Source organism: Anser cygnoides, chromosome 1 (genome assembly GCF_040182565.1).
Source record: "Anser cygnoides isolate HZ-2024a breed goose chromosome 1, Taihu_goose_T2T_genome, whole genome shotgun sequence".
NCBI lineage: Eukaryota > Metazoa > Chordata > Aves > Anseriformes > Anatidae > Anser > Anser cygnoides.
The window spans coordinates 208,567,331-208,587,273 of record NC_089873.1 but is presented as its reverse complement, the minus strand read 5'-3'; the positions used below and the strand labels follow the sequence as shown (position 1 = coordinate 208,587,273).

Below are 19,943 nucleotides of genomic sequence, written 5' to 3'. Positions count from 1 at the left end.
AAGCAACAACTTACAAGTTATTTAATGAGATTCCCTCACCTTGCACTGACGGGAAGTGATCTACATTCACAATCACAATAGGAAAAGCTTCCCTGGGGGTCCACACGCTACTAAGAAGGGCGCCCAAGAACGACAGTTCAATTAAGAGAAGATTTAAGAAGCTGATCGGCTTTTGTTTCTACTTGTCCCTGGGGACAACTGTCAACAGCGCAGGAGGTTTTGATGCACAGCAGTAGCTGCCTCTTAATACATTTTAATTAACTGGAGACTCAAAATGTCAGCCTAACTTCCCAGCAGATCCATGAACTTGCTTTTACCTTAGATTTGTTTCCGGATTATTTAATAGCTTATTTTGTCCCTTAAGATAGAAGAACTTAGCTTTATTTTTTGTTTTGTTTTTTTCCAGGATCAGATCGTCAAACGACACAAAATACTAATAATTTAGGTTGGGTGGGACCCCTGGAGGTCACAGAGCCCAGTCGCGTGCTCAGAGCGCATCTAATTAGATCCAATTACTCAGGGCCATGTGTTCTGCGAACACTTCCAGAGACGGAGATTCCCCCTCATCTCTCTGGGAAACCTGTTGTAATATTAAACCACACTCATGGCAATGTTTTCTACCTTGTAACTTCTCATATGCCAACTCCAGCCCAATATTTCTTGTCCTGGAGCAGCACAGCTCAGAAGAGCCTGTCTCTGCCTGATCCATACCCTTGGATGAGGCAGTGGTCAGCAGTCAGTCAATCCTGAAGCCTTTTGTTCTTCCCGCTGACCGAGCCCAATTCCCTCAGCCTCTCCTCGCAAGGAACGTGCTCCGGCCCCTCTGCTCCCCTCACGCCACCTCGTCAGCACCTTCCTTGCAGTGGGGAGCCCGAAGCACAACACCCCTCCACACCAAGCGGAGGAGGATCGCTTCCCAGACCTGCTGGCTACACTCATGCTCAGGACGCAATTGCCCTTCCTTAATTCAGCTTGTTACACGCCAGGATTCCCGTGCTGAACACGATGAAGTCCCTCTCATCCCACCTCTCCACTTTGAGCCAGGCGGTCCAGCCCATTTTCCACCCACAGCATCACCCATTTATCAGCCAGAATTTTGCCGTTTTGAGGAAAAGGAAACGAGGGAGGCTCTGTCAAAGGGTTTGGCAAAGTCAGGCTGTACAGCATCCACTGTTCTCCCCACGTCCACAGCACCAGTGCCCTCATCATAGAGAGGGCAATAAAGTTGGTCAGGCATAGTCCACCCTTGGGAAATGCATTCTGGCTGTTCCCAATTACATTCATTTGTTCAGAAATGGCTTCTAAGAGGACCTGCACCATAGCCTTCCCCGGAGACCGAGCAGCCCACGGTTCTCCAGTCTTTCTTACTATTCAGGAAGACGTGTGTGATGTTTGCCTTTTTCCAGTGGTCATAAATCTCCCTCAATCACCACCTGGTTTGATCTTTTGAAGATGACAGAAACTGCTCCGCTTTGGGGAGCTAAGATTTACTTGCACAGACTACAGCAGAAGGTCAGAAACGCGTTATCGTTGCATGGCCAAGGAAGCCTGGATCTGAGGACCTGCCTCCAGACCTGGATCCCTGGATCTGAGGACAGCCCCAGCTGCTTCAACCTCACCTGTTTGGCTGCAGCAGACGCTAACGCATTCTGTTTCAGGTACAGAGGGGCTGCCATGTTCCACAGCTTCTCCTGCAAGGCCTACAGAAGGAAACCACGAAAATAGATCATAAATAAATATCCAGTTTAGCCTAAGCATTACAACCCTGTGCTAGATGAAACGGGCTTGGGAACAGGGAACGTGCCCTGTTTCTTGGCTATACACCAACAGGTTGTTTGAAAGAGCAGGGCAAAGGTTTCTTTTTGCTTTTAAGCACGATACAGGGAACTGAAGCCTCCAAAATACGTACTTCTATGTAAGCGCACCCAGACACCTACAGAGCTATAAAATAAGAAACTGGAGTTGAGAATAATATTAACAACGCTGTGAATGAGAGGCTGGCTAAGCTGCAAACTCCTCAGTACTTTTTAAGGAGAACTTTAGGCAGAATGCAGCCGCTTATTAGAGAAACAATAACCCACTGCATTATCACCTCCTTGAAACTAAGAGCTGGGCATTCTCAGATTGCAGGCAAAAAGTGGAAACAATAACTGTCCCCAGAAACACACCCACGCAGTCATATTTCTGAGCCTTACTGTTGACAGTTTCCACCTCCCATTTGCCCAAAAAGATCCCGGAGTTACTGAGCGTAACACAGCTACTGGTATTGGCACTATAGAAACCCTATTTGCTTTTTGGTTTATGTTAAAAAACAATTAAGAAGGTTTTAGTGGATGATTTATATCTCTGCCTTTTTTTTTTTTTTTTTTAAAAGCTGCCTGACCTCAGATACAAGTACACATAAAAGTGGCTGTAGCCAAAGCTCAAGAACCTACACACTGTATCTTTCACCTAGGCTGGCCCCAGAAACCCATTTAAAAAAATGGGATTCCCTCAAAGGGCAGAGCACGTAGAGCCTTTCAGAGTCTGGGAGTTTTGGGCATTTGAGTGGCTGGGAAATGAAAATGCTTTTTTCCCCCCTCCAGCAGTTTCTGTTCTGGTGGGGAAAGACACAATTGGAAAGAAATCTACTGAAAAGGGCTGCTCTGACATTAGGGTTCTCTCTGACATATCAAAATGCCTAATTGTATGATATTACAAGTTAGTTTTAATTTCAGCCACATTGCTTATTCCTCTCCATCACTGAGACACTGACTGTTTCTTCTGCAGCTCAAGGAGTGAATGGCTTGGGCAGTGTTTACCTGCTTCTTCCAGACAAAGTGCTGCAGGTTGGCTCACTCCAGTTAACCCCTGGAGAAAGGCACCAAGGCCATTTCCAAATGCTGGTCCTCTGCACATTCTGCTTTGGGAGGAGCTCGGAATTACACAGAATGGTTTGGGTTGGAAGCGACCTTAAAGATCACCTAGTTCCAACCCCCTGTCACAGGCAGGGACATGTTCCACGAGATCAGCCTGCCCAGAGCCCCAACCGGCCTGGCCTTGATTAGCTATGAAGGGAATTGTAACACCACTCATCTGCAACGTCTTCTTTGGGTTATAAACGTATTCCAAGGAGCTGAGGGCTGCTGTATTCCAAGCAGCAGCTACGTATTTAGAGAAGACACTGAAATTCCTTCTTGGTTTTACGTAACAAAAGCTCTTACTGCATCCCTTCTGGAAACTTGTTTGCGGTCTTTCCACATGTACAGGTTATGTTTGAAGGCTTAAAGGAACTCACACACACTGCTGTCAGCTTAAAGCTTGAGAAGCAAAGCCAGAAACGGAGTTCCTGTTTATAGCAAGCTGACTTCAAAAAGGGTTGCTGCCGTGGTGTCAAAACAACCACTTCATCTGCTAATACCAAATGGATAGATCATTTCAGCATGGTCAAGCACGACTGATATTTTGCTCATTCAAGCCTCAAGAATTCCTTTGGCATTGGTGCCAAAAAAGCTGTCTACAAAAGAGTCTAGAAAAACTCCACTTTCAGCAGCAGTTTAGCAAAAAGCATTCCAGTGGTCGCTAGCAGAGAAAAGCTAACTCTCTTAACGTAAAAGGCTGCAGAGTGGTTGTGCCCACTGTGATTTCTGTTAGAAAACAAGCTCTTCGCTGGCAAAATGCATACGAACCAACAGAAGTTGTACGTGCAACAGCAGAGAGCTGCAATGGCGTGTCATTTGCAAAGTTACCACCTAAATTATTTGCCACAGAAGGGAAGCAGGGATATCAGAAATCCACCGAGTACGAGTTTTCATCATAGATCAGTTTTCAGCACTAAAATCGAAATTCATGAAGTTCACCACTGCCGTAAATTGGGGGCATTTTGAAGAGCAGCCCAGGAAAGCCAGCTGAAGTCAAACCTTGATGAGGAGCAGCTGACACTGAAGGTAAGTCGCGGTGAAGTCTGCCATCCCTGCCAGTTCGGACTGCAGCTCCCCAAGCCTCTGAAGATCACTGAAGCAAGAGAAAAAGAAGAAAATAAAAGCGTTGAGACAGCAGGAGGCTAATGTAAATGCACACGGAATGCAGCAGCCAGCTATTCCTGCATCTTGTTTTCTCTTACCCTGAGAACGGGCAGCAGAAGCAGTAGGAAAACACGCACTACAAACCAGTTTGCACCTTGGGACTTGGCATCTCCGTTTTTCCAGGAGGCTGACAGTGGCAGCAGTAAGTCTGTCAGCCCGCATTACTCCGCGGCCCGATGGGAACCATCCGGCAGCGCAGTTCCAGATTTAACTTCAAACGCTCCAGCTTTCTACAGCAGCTAATGACCCATTTGCGTTACGCCGCTGGGAAATCTAACTACTCCTGTTGGCTGGGAAAGGTTGTTTGGAACACGTTGGGCTCGTGTAACCAGGCAGCTCTGAAATATAGCTGCCTTTTTAAAACAAACTCAAATCTGATGTACTGATATTTGCCCAACTGGCTGTTGCGTGCGGTCTGGTACAATTATTTCTTGTAAACCAAACAGCTCTATAAGTAACTTTTATCCTGACGGAAAAAAAAATCGATGGTTAATGGAACATGAAAAGGCTTCTGTTCTCCGCTCTTAGGGATGTTTTGAAACATGCATTAAGAAAACAAAACTAATTTTTTGTTACAGAACCAAAAATAAGTTGGATAACGTGGATTTAACATCTTTGTTCTCTGCATTTTGCTTTGATCCAAAGGTGTGCTAAAATTGTCACTCTGCTTTCGTATTTTTTACTATATTACCAAAAAATGTGTTGTTTTTTCCCCCTTCATGTAACCCTTTTCTTTCGGTGAATATTTATCTTTGTACGTGCGATGCAATTCTGAAATTTCAGCTCTGCTACACCCTGAAGCGTGTCAGCTGGCACCACATCCCCACCACATCCCCACATCCATGAGATTCTCTGGATCTGCCACCAAAAGAAAACCTTTCCCAAGCAGAGGGGTTGTGCCTTCCCTAAACGCAGGGACAGCCCCACACAGTGACTCGATTCCACCTTTTCCAGGGGGTAAGAGAGAACTAACATGGAGCAGGATGGCATCCTTCAGCTACAAGCTACTCAGAGACTCCGTTTTCCAGTCCTGTGTGGTTCCCACCACCACTAATTCTATTTTCTTAGAAATCTTAAACAGATTTCAACGTCCCTATGAGACAAAAAAAAAAATCCTGTTGTACAGATGGAGAAACTAAACCACAAAGACCAAATTACTAACAAGCCTGCGCAGTCTCAGCTGCAAAGCCTGGGGGTAGAGCGTCAGGCTTGAGCGTGGTTAGAAATGCAAGTCACCAGCAGCCACCAGCTCCATGAGGTCTGCATTACTTCCCCCGATGACAATAAGGAGGGAGCCGCGTTCCACCACAGGATCACTGCTGTCTGTTTCTCCTATCCCCCTCTTCCCAGCAACAAAATCGTCAGTGCAGCAAAAAAATCTTCCCCTCTGCAAAATAACCTTCAGCACCTTTTTGTTTTCGTCCTAAATCCTCCCTTCTCTTAAGGGTGGGGAAAAAAAACAACTAGTCGGTTTAGCGCAGCTCCTGGGTGGTGATATCCCTGTAGAAAAAAAGCCAAGCAAATGATTTCCACCAGCTCCCAAACATTACCGTCCTTTGCTGCACATCAGCTACGCGTGCAGCCATCTCAGACCCGACTGTTAGACTCAAAATGGAAACCATTCACAGCCTCTGAGGCTCCCAGCGTTTCATTGTGCCGCTGAGATTTCGGATGCCTTGCCAAGAGATAACCTGCTCAAAGCATTTACTGCACTAAATGCTCCGAGACCGCGTTTTAGGCTGCGCGTTGCAGCTTCAAAACAGCTAAGGAGAAGCCACGTAGCTTTCACAGTCAGGTTTTCAGCGAGGAGCACGCTGTTTATTCTCCACTGCAGGTGGGTGTGAAAGCAATTTATAGCTACACATACAGAAAAGGCAGATATTTTTTGGGGGAAAAAAAGCTTTTTGGAATTCCGTAATCCAAGCAGAGCACGTTAGACTGTTTTTCTAACTCTCAAAAATAAGACTCTTGTCCTCTTTCCAAGCAGCCAAATCACACTGAAAGGATCCTTTTCAAGTGCTTTGTTTGTGCAAATCAGTCCCGAGATGAAATGGGAAAGGCAGCATAAAACCCACGTTCAGAAGCCACACTGTAACCTTATCTATACAGACAGAGAGCAGCATGCAATAACATTGTCTCTTCCAGAAAAAAAATCGCTCTGAATTTCAAACTGATGAAGAATGACAAAGTCCTTTATAAGGGGGACTGGTGATAAGATCCCAACAGAGCAACAGAAGCAGGTCCTCTCCCATAGAACTGGAAATTGGAAGACCGAAGGGAAAAACCCCACAAACAAACTAAAAAAACACGCTGTGCACATACATCACAAATAATCTCATTAAAGTGAGGCACACATACAGGGACAGAGAGCTAAGAATGACACACTATGCTGTCATCCATAAAAACAAAGTATAAAATAAAAATAAAAAAATAAAATTATCATAAATGAACGGTGCAAGATGTAGTACCCTTATCCAACTCTTACCATACCCTGAAAAGATGTCCACCTAAAACTCTCACTGATTTTTCAGTGCAGCAGAGCCAAGATCATCGGTTTTATTTTAAACATCCCACGAATTCTGTTTGGCCAAAGTGCTCTCGAGAAGGAGGCTCAGGCTAAATGCCAAAGGGCAAAGTAAAACGTTGACATTCAGAAACAAAGCAGCTACTTCAGAGAAGCTGCTGATTCTAACTCATCTTCTGATAAGCAGGACAGCTTGCAGCCTTACCGAATGGTAAATTCCAGCAGCTCCTGTATGCCCTGCGGGTCGAGGTGCTGGAGGTTGTAAACCCTCTCCAGGCTCTGGTGCAAGAACTGCTGGGAAGGATCTTCGTGTGGTGTAATGCTGGGAGAGACAGGGGAGGACACCAGCTTTCTACCCGGCAGCTAAGCACAAAGAAACACGTGCGTGTAAAGAGAAGTCCAACACAAGTAACGGCACTGCGAAATGCTGCTGCATAATTTAACAGCTACCAACTGCGAGCTCCAATTTATTTCTCTGATTCAAAATTTATACCAAGGCTTTCGAGTCTGTAAATTGTTAGTTAACGCTCTCTGTTTTATAATCCGTTTGTAGCTCGAGATCTTCAGATTAAACATCAACATGCCTTTGAGGGAAACGTCTTCCTCCGCTGTTAACTATGAGGCAGTGAAGTCAGGGAAAGTCCAAGACCACACAACCTGCAATCCAGTTTATGAACTGTAACAAGATTTAGGACCAGCTTCAATCCCACCTGTACTTCCATGCAGGAAAAGCTTGCTTCAAAGTAGCAAGGAACACATCCCTGAACAAACTGTTTAGGTAGGATATAAGCCAAATGTTGCAAGACCTACAAAGGCTGAGCTTCCCTTCCCCATAGGGGAGGCTTTACAGAAAGCTCTTGGGATCCTGCCTCCTAGCATTCTTTTCTAACCAGCAGAGCATGTGCTGTCCTCACTTGAGAGCAATAACTTTATTCTCCCCCAAAATATTACAAAATCCATATTGCAGCAATTTAATATTTGGCTCTCTTAACATATATTTCAATATTCACTTGCTTGGTGTTGTGGGGAAAAAAAGTATTTCAGAATCAAAGTATTACAGGCTGGCAGACACGGAAGAGAGCAACAATATTCAAAACAAAATGAAGTACAAACCTTGGTGATTCAACTTACTCTTAACGGAGGGACCAGATGAGAGAGACTGTCCCGAAGATAGGCATAGTGTCTGAATGTGTGATCCGAAAACAGCGCTGGCATTGTTGGGCAACTCTTAGCAGCGTTGAAAATCAGAACCAGAACAGCAATGTCTATTGAAATGGATTGTTAAAGAAAAATAAACAACAACAACCAGAAGAGCTCTTTGGGGACGGCAAGTTAAAAACAACTCAACAGCCCTTTCTTTGCTGAAGACTGTTTAGGAAGTTCTTTACAGGCAAAGAATGCCGAGCAAAACCCGGAGAGGCAGCTGTCAGAGCAGAGAGAAATGAAGTACAAAGAGCAAACACTACGGGACGGGGCACATCGGAGAAAGGATATTACTGCCAGCGAGGGATGGCTCCGAGGCAGCTCGAAGGATAGCAGCCAGGGATCAGAAATGCAGAACAGGCTCAGTAAGGGGGAGTTCACAAAAGGGACCTGAACCCGTTTCTCAACTCCTGAAAACCTTCTGTATCCGTGAGCTGCCAAGCATAAAGGCTTCAACCTGACGAACCAGTTCCTCCTCTTTGCCCCAAATCCTTTCCAAGTTTTCAGCTGAAGCTATTCAGCCACCTTCGTTCAAATCTGCTAAGCACTTCGAATGAAAACACCCTTTGTTTTTAACTAACAGTTTACTCACTGGACGAGTCCCATCCAGGTCTACCTTGTTGTTTCTGGCTCCCAAGTCTTTCTTCACAGAACATTTCTCCATAAAATTCGGTGGCAGTTTACATCCGGAACATTCTCTCAAATAACAGTCCTTGGTTCAGAGCAGGAAGGTGCACGGAGGTAAGTAAGGGCTTTTCACCCCTCAGAGTTCCTTGGAACCTCAACTCCTACGACAAATTGACTCAAGTTATTACTTAACTGTCTGATTAAGGATTTAACTTTTTCTCTACCCGATCCCTGCCCTTTTTCAATCCTCACAAGATATTTAATCTGCTAGCTAACGGCCTCTGAATTGTGAGAAAAATAAGGACTAGCTTCACAGGCTGGAGCAACTTGCATCGCATGGAAAACCACTCGGCTAAAGCATTTTCCAAACTAATGCAAGCTAAACATGTATTTTCACATCAAAGGACTCATCTACAAAGTCTAAACCTTGACAAATTGTTTGATAACCAGATCATTCATCACAGCATTAAAATAGGCTAACTATGCCACACTGGTGTTTATGAAGATGGTTACAGATAAGTTATTCCATGACTTGCTGAGTATTAAAACTCAGTAATAAAAGTGACAAAGGGATTCAGAAATAGCCACGGGATTGTCCGCTAGTCTGAAATGGTTTAATACATGCAAGCATCAGGAAAACACAAAGAAGTCTTTTACAGTGAAACAAATCATCTGGTTTCGTTAAAAAGATACAGGCTGGGTCATCCATGTCCGGTTCTGGAGTGTCAAAGAATGGATGTGTGCTCAGCAGCTCGGGGACTAATGGAAGCACCAAAGTGGGATGCCGGCTGCCCAAGAACTTCAAGCATCTGTGAACAGATTAAAATATTTCTTAGGAAACATGTACATTGCAAAGCGCAGCATTTTAAAACATTATTATATTGTAGGGGCACTTTGAGGTGTCAGGCAGCCAGAAAAATCCTCCTGTTCAAGGCTACGTGCAAACTCACGGCACCCTTGTCTCTTCAAGGCTAAGGATTTGCATTAGAGCTTGAGAGAATCCAAGAAAACTGAGAAGACAGCTTGGAAAAACAAGCAGAAATAAAAATAGTATAAGTAAACTGTCCAAGAGATAGTTAACAGCTGGAGCTATACAACCTAAGAGAAACTTTCACATTAAACGATAACAAAATAATAAATATTAATTGTTTTTTCTTCAAAAAAGCTAGGAGAGTGAGGAAGTAAAAGACTAAGCAAACAAAACAAAAAACAACCAACCAAAAAAACCAAACCGCACTAAACTCCAAAAGCAATATACGAGTACACTAGAAGAAAAAGCAGACAAAAAACAGTTTTTCCAATAATAACCAAGAATCCCATCTCGAGCCATGTGTGCTGAAGCATCGCTTCCTTTGTCACTTCCATTAAGCAACCAAAAAGACCCACACGTGTTCATTATTTTTCCTCAGACAGAAAGAAATCCCTCCACCAGCACAATGCCATGCAGCCAATCCACTTGTCACAGCTGATCTAGTCAGCTGCTGGAGAATATTGCTATTCAACGTAGCACAAAGCATTAATTGCACAGAGGAGGTAACTTTTAATCTGGAGGGTGAAAACACCTTTTCTGGAAACCCTGGGAATGCTGGGACTGCTTGTAATAAAGGTTTTTTTTTCCCCAGCATGGTCGTCACTTCTGGATTCCCACCAGAAGTATTGAAAAGCAAGAAAAATGTGGAGTCTCTATGTCAGTCGTGAATACATACAACGTATGCACAGCCGCCATTCCAAGGATTCACCCAGTAACAGGATTTTAGACCTGTTACCTTCTTGGCTAGTTCAACGTTTGCCTAACGTCTCAATTTTTAAGAAAGTAGGAAACTAAGGAGACACGCGAGGACGCTGAACACACTCACTTCCATATGGATTCTCTGTCTGTGGGATACTTCGTCAGGTTTTTCAGAAGTTCCACCAGCGCAAGATGGATGCCTTCTTTAGTCGAGACATTGGTGCAACACAACAGCTCATGCAGAGCTTCCCGGATGTCCCTTGACGAATCCTAAGACAAGAAGCAAGAATCCTAAAACAACCTCCTAAACAAATCCTAAACAAAAATCCTAAAACACAACAACAACAAACATCACCACCTTTGAGTGCTCAGGGAGGGGCATACCTGTGCATATACTTAGTTTAAATTTAGCAGTTCGTGTTCCTTGGAACTGTTCCTTAGCACTAGGGGCATCTGCAAAACAGCATGTGTTTAATTAATATAGCTAAAACAGAGACGAACTGACAGACCAGGCGACTGCTGCAGTCTGCTGCTGGTCTCATCTACGCTCGTGTTTCATTTAATGGAACGAATTTAATCTTTTTCACCACTGACCTCAAAAACAGAACAGAAACCACCGTTTGGTTTAAGTGTCTGTGCTTAAGGGCGCTACGTCACTAACAGAAACTCACCGTGCTGGGGAACTCAAAGATTTTTGTTGGGCACCTATCTCAGGAAATTGTTTTACCTTCTTCAGAGAAGCCTAGCAACAGCTGAAGGCCGATTCCACAAGCCTTTACCCCAGTCACCAGCCTTCAGAGGGTTTCAGGCGATATCGTAGAGAGGAGCTCATGCAATCCTCAAGCAGTATTTTTAGAAATAGCGTGGCTGGACTCCAGCATAATTAATTGCACGCCTTCTGCCAAAAAACACCTTGCAGCTCCATAATACATTCTACTTCCTTGCTGTCAGCATTTGTGTGGCATTGGTGGACAGAATGCACAAATTTGACAGGATACAAGAACTGGCTGCATTTCAGTGGTGGATTCTTTTTTTCCCTTTTTTCTTAAATTATAATTTGCTAAATATCAACAGCACATTCATCACTGTCTTACACAAAAGAAGGAAGAGCAGTCCTCCTGTAAAGGCTCTTAAGTGACAGCTAACACACACAAATGACCAGAGGAGGAAAGCTCGGGGGGCGCTCAGCTGGTCCTTATTTTGGTGCAGGATATGACTAGAAGAGATGATGTACTCTAAAGGCTGTAATGAAATAACCATGGAAATAAAACACACCAGGTGAGCTGCACGGACCACTTGGAGAGCAGGATGGAGACGAGCAAGGCAGAAGACTACAGAGGGACAGAGAGGAACACAGCTCTGAAAATCAGACCAAGAACACCATGAAAATCAGAATGTGAAGTCTGATGAGAAAAGCAAGGAGCAGCTGAGAGTTACTCAGATCAAGTAAAAGCAGCTGAAGGAAAATGGAAGTTACCCCTGCCCCTATAACTCAGGCAACAAAGTTAATGCTGTTTTTTTCCAAAACCTTTATTTTGGTACTTTATCCAGGAGGATACTGAAGATAAAGTACTGAAGGCAGCCACTGCTGCACAGGGTCATGTGAAGAGCAGGTAAAGAGACAGAGATGAAGGCTTTTCATCCTCACCCAAGGCTGGGAGACTGCCCCAAAGAAGCAGAAACCTCCCTACCACGTGCAGCTGGGCGCTGACTGGGACAGCACTGGTTGGGAAAGGCCAAAACTAATCCAAAAGCATGCTAACAGTCAGCTGCCAGAGTAGAGAAAGATCTCAGGTGGGTGCCCTGGCTCTGTTTGGTGAGCGAAGGTGTAGGGAAAGTGGCTGAACAAAAGAAATGCAAAGATTAAGCTGTTGTCTACAAAGCGTTGTGAAGTGCTGGTCCAGAAAACGAGGCAGAAGGGAACCCACATGATGCAGCAGCACAGTTATCAATGGCAGAGAGCTTTTATCTGAGTATCGCCTATTAAAAAATATATATTCTGTTGTACTGGAGATCACAGGCTACTAGGAGTCTTTACTGGACAGTAGGAGTCTTTGGAGTGTTTAAAGACGATGCGGGGAAACAAAAAAGGTGCACAGTTTCAGCTCAGAAGGGGTTGATCAGCATTATGTAATTATTGTAACTCCTGAAAGAAAGCTGGAAAGCAGTTTTTTCCCCTCCTTAAGAAGTTCTTCTTACCTCCAAAACAGCTAACACAGTATCCAGCTGGTCTTCCCGGAGCGTGATGTTGTTGGAGATTTTTCTCATCGTGTGTATCGACTGCAACCTCACCTCCTCGATCTCGTCGTTAAACATGTCAACCAAAAAATCGAGACATTTCTCCGCAAACGAAGGCGAGGACTGAGCCAGCATACAGAGGGCCTCGACCGCAGCAATGCGAACCTCTGTTGAAAGAAAGGGAAGGATTCAATCATTAGCGCTGTTTAAAAGGATACAGCGAGCAACAGCCAGGCCTCGGATTGTTCAAGGACTGGGCTAAGGACAGGAGTTGCTAAGGAAACACTGAGGATGACAGAGACTGAGCAGGGACCCATGACACTGGGGACCTTTTCACAGGAAAGCCTTCAAATCAAAAGCCTCACCTCCACTACGGCTCGTGCTGCTGCTTTAAGTGCCTGCAAAGGGACTTGCAGGTGAAAGAAGGTCTCCTGCCCAGCTATTAATATTTCATGGCACGTTTTGCAAGTGTAGCTATAACCCTGGTATCTTAAGCAAGCTAATTTCAATAATTAAACTCCGCCTGCTTTATTCTTCCAGACGTTTTAATTGCTCAGAGCATTCACTGTGTTTTTAGCTTGCCATGTAGCACGCTGCGAATTGCTGAAAAGCTCAAGAGGATCAGCGTTTCAACAGTAAACAGAACGAAATTCCTCTGCTTCACGACTTCCTCAAAAGAAAGGAAAAAAAGAAAAAGCCACCTAATTATTAAAATGACTCAATTTAAGCAGAAGAAAAAAAAACCACAAGTATTCAGAATATATTTATGCTGTAGAACAGAAAATTTTAAGGGTAACCAAATATAACAAGCTTATGCGGAGACGAGCTTCTCTTCCCTACAGCCATTCTTGCTAACTTCCATAACATTTATGTGCTGGCATCATAAAAATGAAGATTAATCTGATGTCTTGCAAACATTATTGTTTTAAGCACACTTCTATTTTTCATTCAAATTAGTTCGTCTTGAAAGCATTTACTTAAACTTGCGTGTAGCTTTCAGGCCTATTGTTCTTAAAGCACATTCTTGATTCCTGATTATTCTGATTGAGCAGAAAAACGCAAACGCAGCAAGACCTCTGCTTCTTCTGTGACAAAGCCTTTGTCACGGCTACGAGTCTCCGTGGTCATTAAGGCCACGGTGTTGGAAGGAAAACCACCACCACCACGCATTTGCCAACACTGCATTCATAAACTGACACATTGATTTAGATTCAAGTTAAAGATGGAACTCAAGAAATTAAGCAGTGCTGGGGGCCAGGAAGAAGATAGCTCAGCAGGATTTAAAAATGCTGCAGTGGAAGAAGACACACACACTACTCAGAGCCCTGTGCATAGTCCACATCTCTCCATTTTACCAGCAATCCCAATACTCAGCAAACTGGAGAACGAGTTTCACAGACCAATGGATTGAGACAGTGGAAAATTTTCATCGTTAGTCGGAAAAAAAGTTGCATTTTTGAGCTTCAGGGAGAGTTTAGCTATTAGGGAAGCACACTTTTATTTGCAGGAGTCGTGGATTAATAAACTAGAGATATTTTTGTTAGAGCTTTTCTGCTTTCTAATTTAGTTTCATCCTTGCAGCAGTGTTAGAATCAAAATCAGAATAACGTTCAGAGCTGAGCATTTTCATGGTTTTGTACAAATACCAGCCGTTCTCAACAGCCTTTTGAAATATAAATCTCCACTTTATCCCCAGGAAAGCTGGGCTAGAAAGGCTAAAACACACAGACTTTCCTGAGGCCATCAGCACAGTCAATGCTACAGCCAAGTTTAAAAGCTCAAGAATGCCCATGTTTCAATCTGATACTCATAATTTATCCTTTTTTAAAAGAACAGACCAGATGAAGGCCTCCAGTTCATCACAGCAAGGCTGGGAGACCCTGGTATGTTAGAACACATCAATATGATCTTAAAACGTAGGTATTTCCGTTAAAGAATTATAAATAACATTGCTAAAGATATAAGCAAGACCTCACCTGAAATCCTCGCACCCAAAAACATCCAGAACCAGTCATCGACTTTCAAGAGTATTCATTCTAACTGGCCAAGGGGAAAGTTTTATTTATTTATATATTTTTTTTTAACACCAGTGTTGACCAAAAGGAACTTAGCCTGACTTAGCCCCTTGCAAAATTAAATTTGTCGATTAATTCATTAGGAAAGTCAGTCCCTGAGAGAAGCAGCAACAATTTAATCCAAAACCTACCACTGCCTAAGAACGAAGTATAAATTGGCCATGGACAAACTTCAGTTAGAAATTAGAACTTCTGTTCATCGAAACTGCAGGATTCTGAAATATTTTGAGGAATATGAGGGCTTGTCTCCGCTAGTTCTGACCTTTGCGAGGATGGAAGCTGCAATGTTGACAAGGAGTTCTTACTGGACTCCCTGGACGAGGTTTCTTGCAGTGCCTTGATTTAAATACCAAGTTCTATAAGCCTCTCAGCAAATCTGATTTTCCTTCTTCCAGAGAAAAACACCATTTTCAAACAACGTAAACTTATGTTGCCAGTTTAGAACACATTCAACTGTTAAATTTAAGTCACAAAAAAAAAAAGTGGGTTTCTGAATAGCATAAGCAACCACTTCTTCCCAGATACTTTACTAAAACTTTACTGTTTATAGGGAACTGTTTGTTTTTGGCTACTCAGTTCAATATTTCTACCCCAAATACTGTGCACCACTAGTATCTTTGAAACAACTGCTGGATCCCAATGGAATAAAAATCCAATACCTTGAAGTCTGCAATTAGTTAAAAAAAATAAACAAAAAACCTCACGCACGGAGACACATGCCAGCCAGGTGATCTTTTTGTTCATAAATTAATACATTAGAATTATTAGCCTGTATGTCCTATGCAACTCGGTCCCTGCGTAAGTTGACACTTACCATACATCTCATCTTCCAGGCCATGAACAAAGGCTCCACAAGCTCCTGATTCGATCAAGTTTACAGCACCTGTATCGATTTCCTCTTTGGGAGCATCATCTCCCCATTTTCTGCCACTTGAAAACTCCCCAGAGCTGTAAAGTTCCTTGGCTCGTTCATGCGCAGTGCGCTTCCTCTGTCCAAACAGGTTTTTCAGTTACAACCACGGTAAACTTTAAAGATGACTCAACAAAATATTATTTTTTAATTCAAAAACAGATGTATCTTGGGGTTTAGACACTGACATAGTCATGCAAATGCTGAGAAAAGCTACTAATACCTTCTCCTCTACAAATATTTCTAATTGCCAGTAATTCTTTGTACTTCTGATGCTGGGAAAGGATAATAATTAATATATTCTAATTAACACATTCTTAAATACTTATCTTCACCAAACTGTGTTAGAGCAAAGGCCCGTCTAGTCAAGTATCCAATATCCAACCTACAAAAACAGATGATACCACAGCTCTGGATTCATTATTGTCTTGTAGGCAAGAGAAATGGAACATAATACCTTGAGCAAGTTACTTAAGGAAGAAATTTTACTGAAAAGTGGTTTTTTTTGCTCATAGGGCTCAAAGGTTCCAGTCTCCAGATGCTCATCGCTCTTGAAACGTCTCTGACTACCAGTCAGATCTTGCAGGATGCTGCCGTAAGCCTGCTCGCAAAATCAGGATGCAATCTTTCTGTACAAAACGGAGCTTTTAGCCAAACAGCTGTCAGAAGAACACAAGTGTTTACCTCTCATCTGCGAAACCTGAATAGCCTAGAGCTGTTTATTACGCGGCTCAGCTAATGAAATCTAAAACTGGCAATTGCTTTGCTGACTTCAATCTAAAAGAAAACCTGCCGTCATCAATTAACTCTCAGCGGCCCTGAGGCAAGGACACGCAAAACAAACACGCTCAACGTTAACAGGTGTTGTGCGATTTTAGTGCACAGTGAAAAAAAACCACACACACAAGCATTTACATACCCTCAAATCCGACATGAGCTTCTTGTCAAGGGTCTGCTCCAAGAAATGAGAGCTGACTTGTTGCATGGAACCCTAAAGGACAGGAAAAAAAAAATATATCAAAAGGGAGTAAGAAAGGGAGTAAGTAAAAAAAATATATCAAAAGGAAGTAATTCTTCTCAATTTCACCATACAATTTCCTGATACATCCCAACACAGGGTCGAATTGTTTCTTTTCTTTCTAACAGTTTTATCCAGTGCTTGACACTGCTGCATGTCAGAGTCCAGAAGAGTTTGCTTAACACGAGCAGAACAGCTTATTTTCCCACTGAATTTAATCTGGTCTTTCTTGAGTTCAGTTGTTTGCATGTGCTGGGGAAGTAGAAGGGGAAATTATTCCAAGTACTTGCTTTTTTATTGGATACCCAGCTGTCTAACCTCAAGGAAAGAATCATTGCAGAGCTCAGCTGAGAAAAAACAAACTCAACACCAAGCACTCAGCCTCTCTTTTTTCCTTCTCAGAATTTTGGTATGAATTTATCTAAGCAGTTATTGAATTTCTTCCCATTTCTTTTCAAGTAGATGGAAAAAGAAAAGTAAGATAACAAGAACTACTTTCGCATAGAGAAGAAAAGAATGCACCGTACCAGTAATTTCGCAGCTTGCACTCTAACAACCCAGGAGCCATCGCTAACCATATGACAGATTTTTCCAAATGCATCATCAACCAAGCGAATTTCTTCGTTAGACGAAGGAATTGGGACAATGCTAGAATAGAGAAACGTAACTCAGCTTGCTGATCCGATGTCACGCAGCGTGACATAAAACAAAAAACAACTGAACTGAATTCCCGTGGACGTACAATAAATATCAGGAAGCAAAACGTCATCTGGATCAGTGCCTTCTCATCAGGTGTCAGCATTTTGAACGCATCAATTTTTAACAGCTGCTCCTGACACTTCCTGGCACAAAACTGCCAAGATTAGGATATTACCGTGCCTCCATTTTGAGTCACTTTGTACACAGCACGTACCTTTCAGGATAAAGTTGACTGAGGACCCAAATTAGCTGAACTGCAGCACTGCGCACTTGCTCATAATCGTCTGCCAACAGCTTGCAGGCCTGAAAGAAGATTTGCAACCCAATATACCGTTTCCCACAGATTTATGACCCTCACCATAAATCAGTCCAGACAGATTATAAATGAGGATAAAATCAGTCTTCTCTTCTCATCCCCCATATTTCCAAGTTTTCTCAGGTAGGTAAGTCCTAATAAAGTCTGTTAGGCACACGCAGTGTGCTCCAGATATGCCTGCACTGTGTGGGAAGCACACAGCATGAATCTTTCCTAGGACTGAGCTCTGCAACCCTACTGAAATAACACGAGCAGGCCCACAGGAGGCCACGAAGATGATCAGAGAGCTGGAGCAAAGAAAGGCTGAAAGAGCCGGGGTTGTTTAGCCTGGAGAAGAGAAGGCTCTGGGGGGTGCTTATTGCAGCCTTCCATCGTTTAAAGGGGCTTATAAAAAAAATGGGGAGAGACATTTTACAAGGGTGTGTAGGGACAGGACAAGGAGTAAGGGCTTTAAACTAAAAGAGCATCAGTTTAGATTAGATGTAAGGGAGAAACTATTCCCTCAGAGGGTGGTGAGGCACTGGCACAGGCTGCCCAGAGAAGCTGCGGGTGCCCCATCCCTGGAGGCGTTCCAGGTCAGGCTGGATGGGGCTTTGAGCAACCTGGTCTGGTGGGAGGTGTCCCTGCCCATGGCAGGGGGAGTGGAACTGGGTGGGCTTTAAGGTCCCTTCCACCCCAAACCACTCTGTGATTCTGTAACAAGCCCAGGTATTACATGTATTCTCCAATATGCAAGGGTTTAACACTTCGAGATGGCAAGATGACAGCAGTAATTATGCAATACCTTGCTCTTCCTATGGTTATCTCCCCCCAGTAAACAGTATATTCCAATCAACGCACATAATTTAGTGCATTTGAGATCAAAAAGATGCAAAACAGTTTATTTCCACTGCCATAGGGCAACAAAGAATACAGGCAATCTGCATGTGAAATACCCCACCTCTGTTCATTGACTTTCACCTCTCAAAGCACACCGTCATAGAATCTAAAAAAGCAAGATGGACAAACAACTATAAAATAAATGCAAATGAATACGAGGTTTTACCTGACCGTAAATAGCCTGCTGTAATTTTAATCCTCTTTCGTGAAGCTGAAGCTGCAGGGGAAGAAAAAGAAAGAGAAATAACTATAGTTTTAAGTGTCATTTCTCATCACTCTTCCTACTTTGAGTAAAATTAGTTGCTTGTATTTGTTGGTTGCTGCTATAATTAAGATATTTCATGCTCTTGGTCCCGACAAGTATTTTAAATACAAATCTTGACTTCAGTATAAACTTTTAAATGTCACAACCACTTATACTTTGACTGCTTAGGAAAATACCGTTTATATAAATATACTGTCTGTTCAGTCTCCCAAACTTCAAACAATTGCTTAGTGTTATTCAGTTTCATCCACTACCTGAAACATGGACCCAAAAGTAGCATTGCCAGTGAATTTTCATGCCCTATAAATCTTCAACTACCCAACCAGACGAACAACAAAAAACTATCATACTAAACCTTGTTTGTCTCCATTTGGAACAAAGTAATACAATAAATCTGACAAACAAGAACAGCAGTATTGAAAACAGTCAACAACAAAGGAAACAGTTGCTTTTCTGTATTCACTTCAAAATACAACATGTTGGTGACACAGTGTAAAATACAGAAATAAAATGATAAAAAACACAGTAGCAACGAAAACCGTGATCAAAAACCCTACAAGAGGTAGGGTGACCCTGAATCCATTCAGGATCTTCAAACTAAAGCAAAACAGCTGACTTTGTGCTGTAATTTTTAAATTTAAGGTTACACATTTTACTACGGATTTGGTTCAAATGTCATTAGAGAAGTCACTAAACAGGTTTAAAAAGTCATATGAAAAAAGTCAAAATTGAATGAAAATGAAGGACGAGCGCAACCTCCAGCAGAGGGAGATCCTGGACAGATGCAAGTGAAGTGTGACCCCTCAAATAATGCACCTTGCTTCTTTCTTCAGAGTTTAATAACAATAATTCAAATGCCCTTGTTCACCATCAGGTTAGATGGGATATTGTTATAAACTTTAAGGGTAACAGAGAAAGTTCTCTATACCCATGTACTCGCAAGCAACTCACATCAACCAAAATTCTCCGTTGCACGGTCATTGCTTGTATTTCTGCTGCTAAAAATTTCTGAAAGATCTCCCGTATGGAACCCCAAACGATTTCTTCCACTGTATTAGCAATACATACCATGGCTTTTATAGCTGCCGTCCTAACGCGAGGGTCCTGGTCGTTAAAATGATCTCCTATTATCTTCTGGACATCTTTGGCAGCCTGGCTTTCAGCTTCTTTTGCAACACCTTTCTCCACCGGTCCAAGACAGCCAATTAACTGAAGACACTTATTTCTTACACCATGGGAAGAATCTGTCAGATGCTACGAAATACAAGAGAATAGATATAATTGGATTTGTATCCTTCCTTTATCCCTTCAAAAGAACTACTCACAGTAGGATTTCTAGCAGTGAAGAAATTTTAGCAGTTTGATGAAAAAATTAAAATAAGTTAAGCAGTGAGGA

The 19,943-nt window shown here is 42.8% G+C and overlaps 1 protein-coding gene across 1 annotated transcript in view; it reads right to left on the bottom strand.

Annotated features, from left to right (window-relative positions):
• INTS4 (integrator complex subunit 4) overlaps positions 1-19,943 on the bottom strand; it is a 33,638-nt gene that overhangs the window by 8,812 nt on the left and 4,883 nt on the right. The window contains exons 5-17 of the mRNA XM_048055179.2: positions 19,616-19,801; positions 18,449-18,499; positions 17,302-17,390; positions 16,916-17,036; positions 16,290-16,361; positions 15,275-15,449; positions 12,347-12,552; positions 10,275-10,417; positions 9,112-9,227; positions 7,720-7,853; positions 6,794-6,951; positions 3,900-3,993; positions 1,620-1,700 (exon numbers count right to left, since the gene is read on the bottom strand). Of these exons, the coding sequence (XP_047911136.1) occupies positions 1,620-1,700; positions 3,900-3,993; positions 6,794-6,951; positions 7,720-7,853; positions 9,112-9,227; positions 10,275-10,417; positions 12,347-12,552; positions 15,275-15,449; positions 16,290-16,361; positions 16,916-17,036; positions 17,302-17,390; positions 18,449-18,499; positions 19,616-19,801 (1,626 nt within the window). The remainder of the gene's footprint in view (positions 1-1,619; positions 1,701-3,899; positions 3,994-6,793; positions 6,952-7,719; positions 7,854-9,111; positions 9,228-10,274; positions 10,418-12,346; positions 12,553-15,274; positions 15,450-16,289; positions 16,362-16,915; positions 17,037-17,301; positions 17,391-18,448; positions 18,500-19,615; positions 19,802-19,943) is intronic.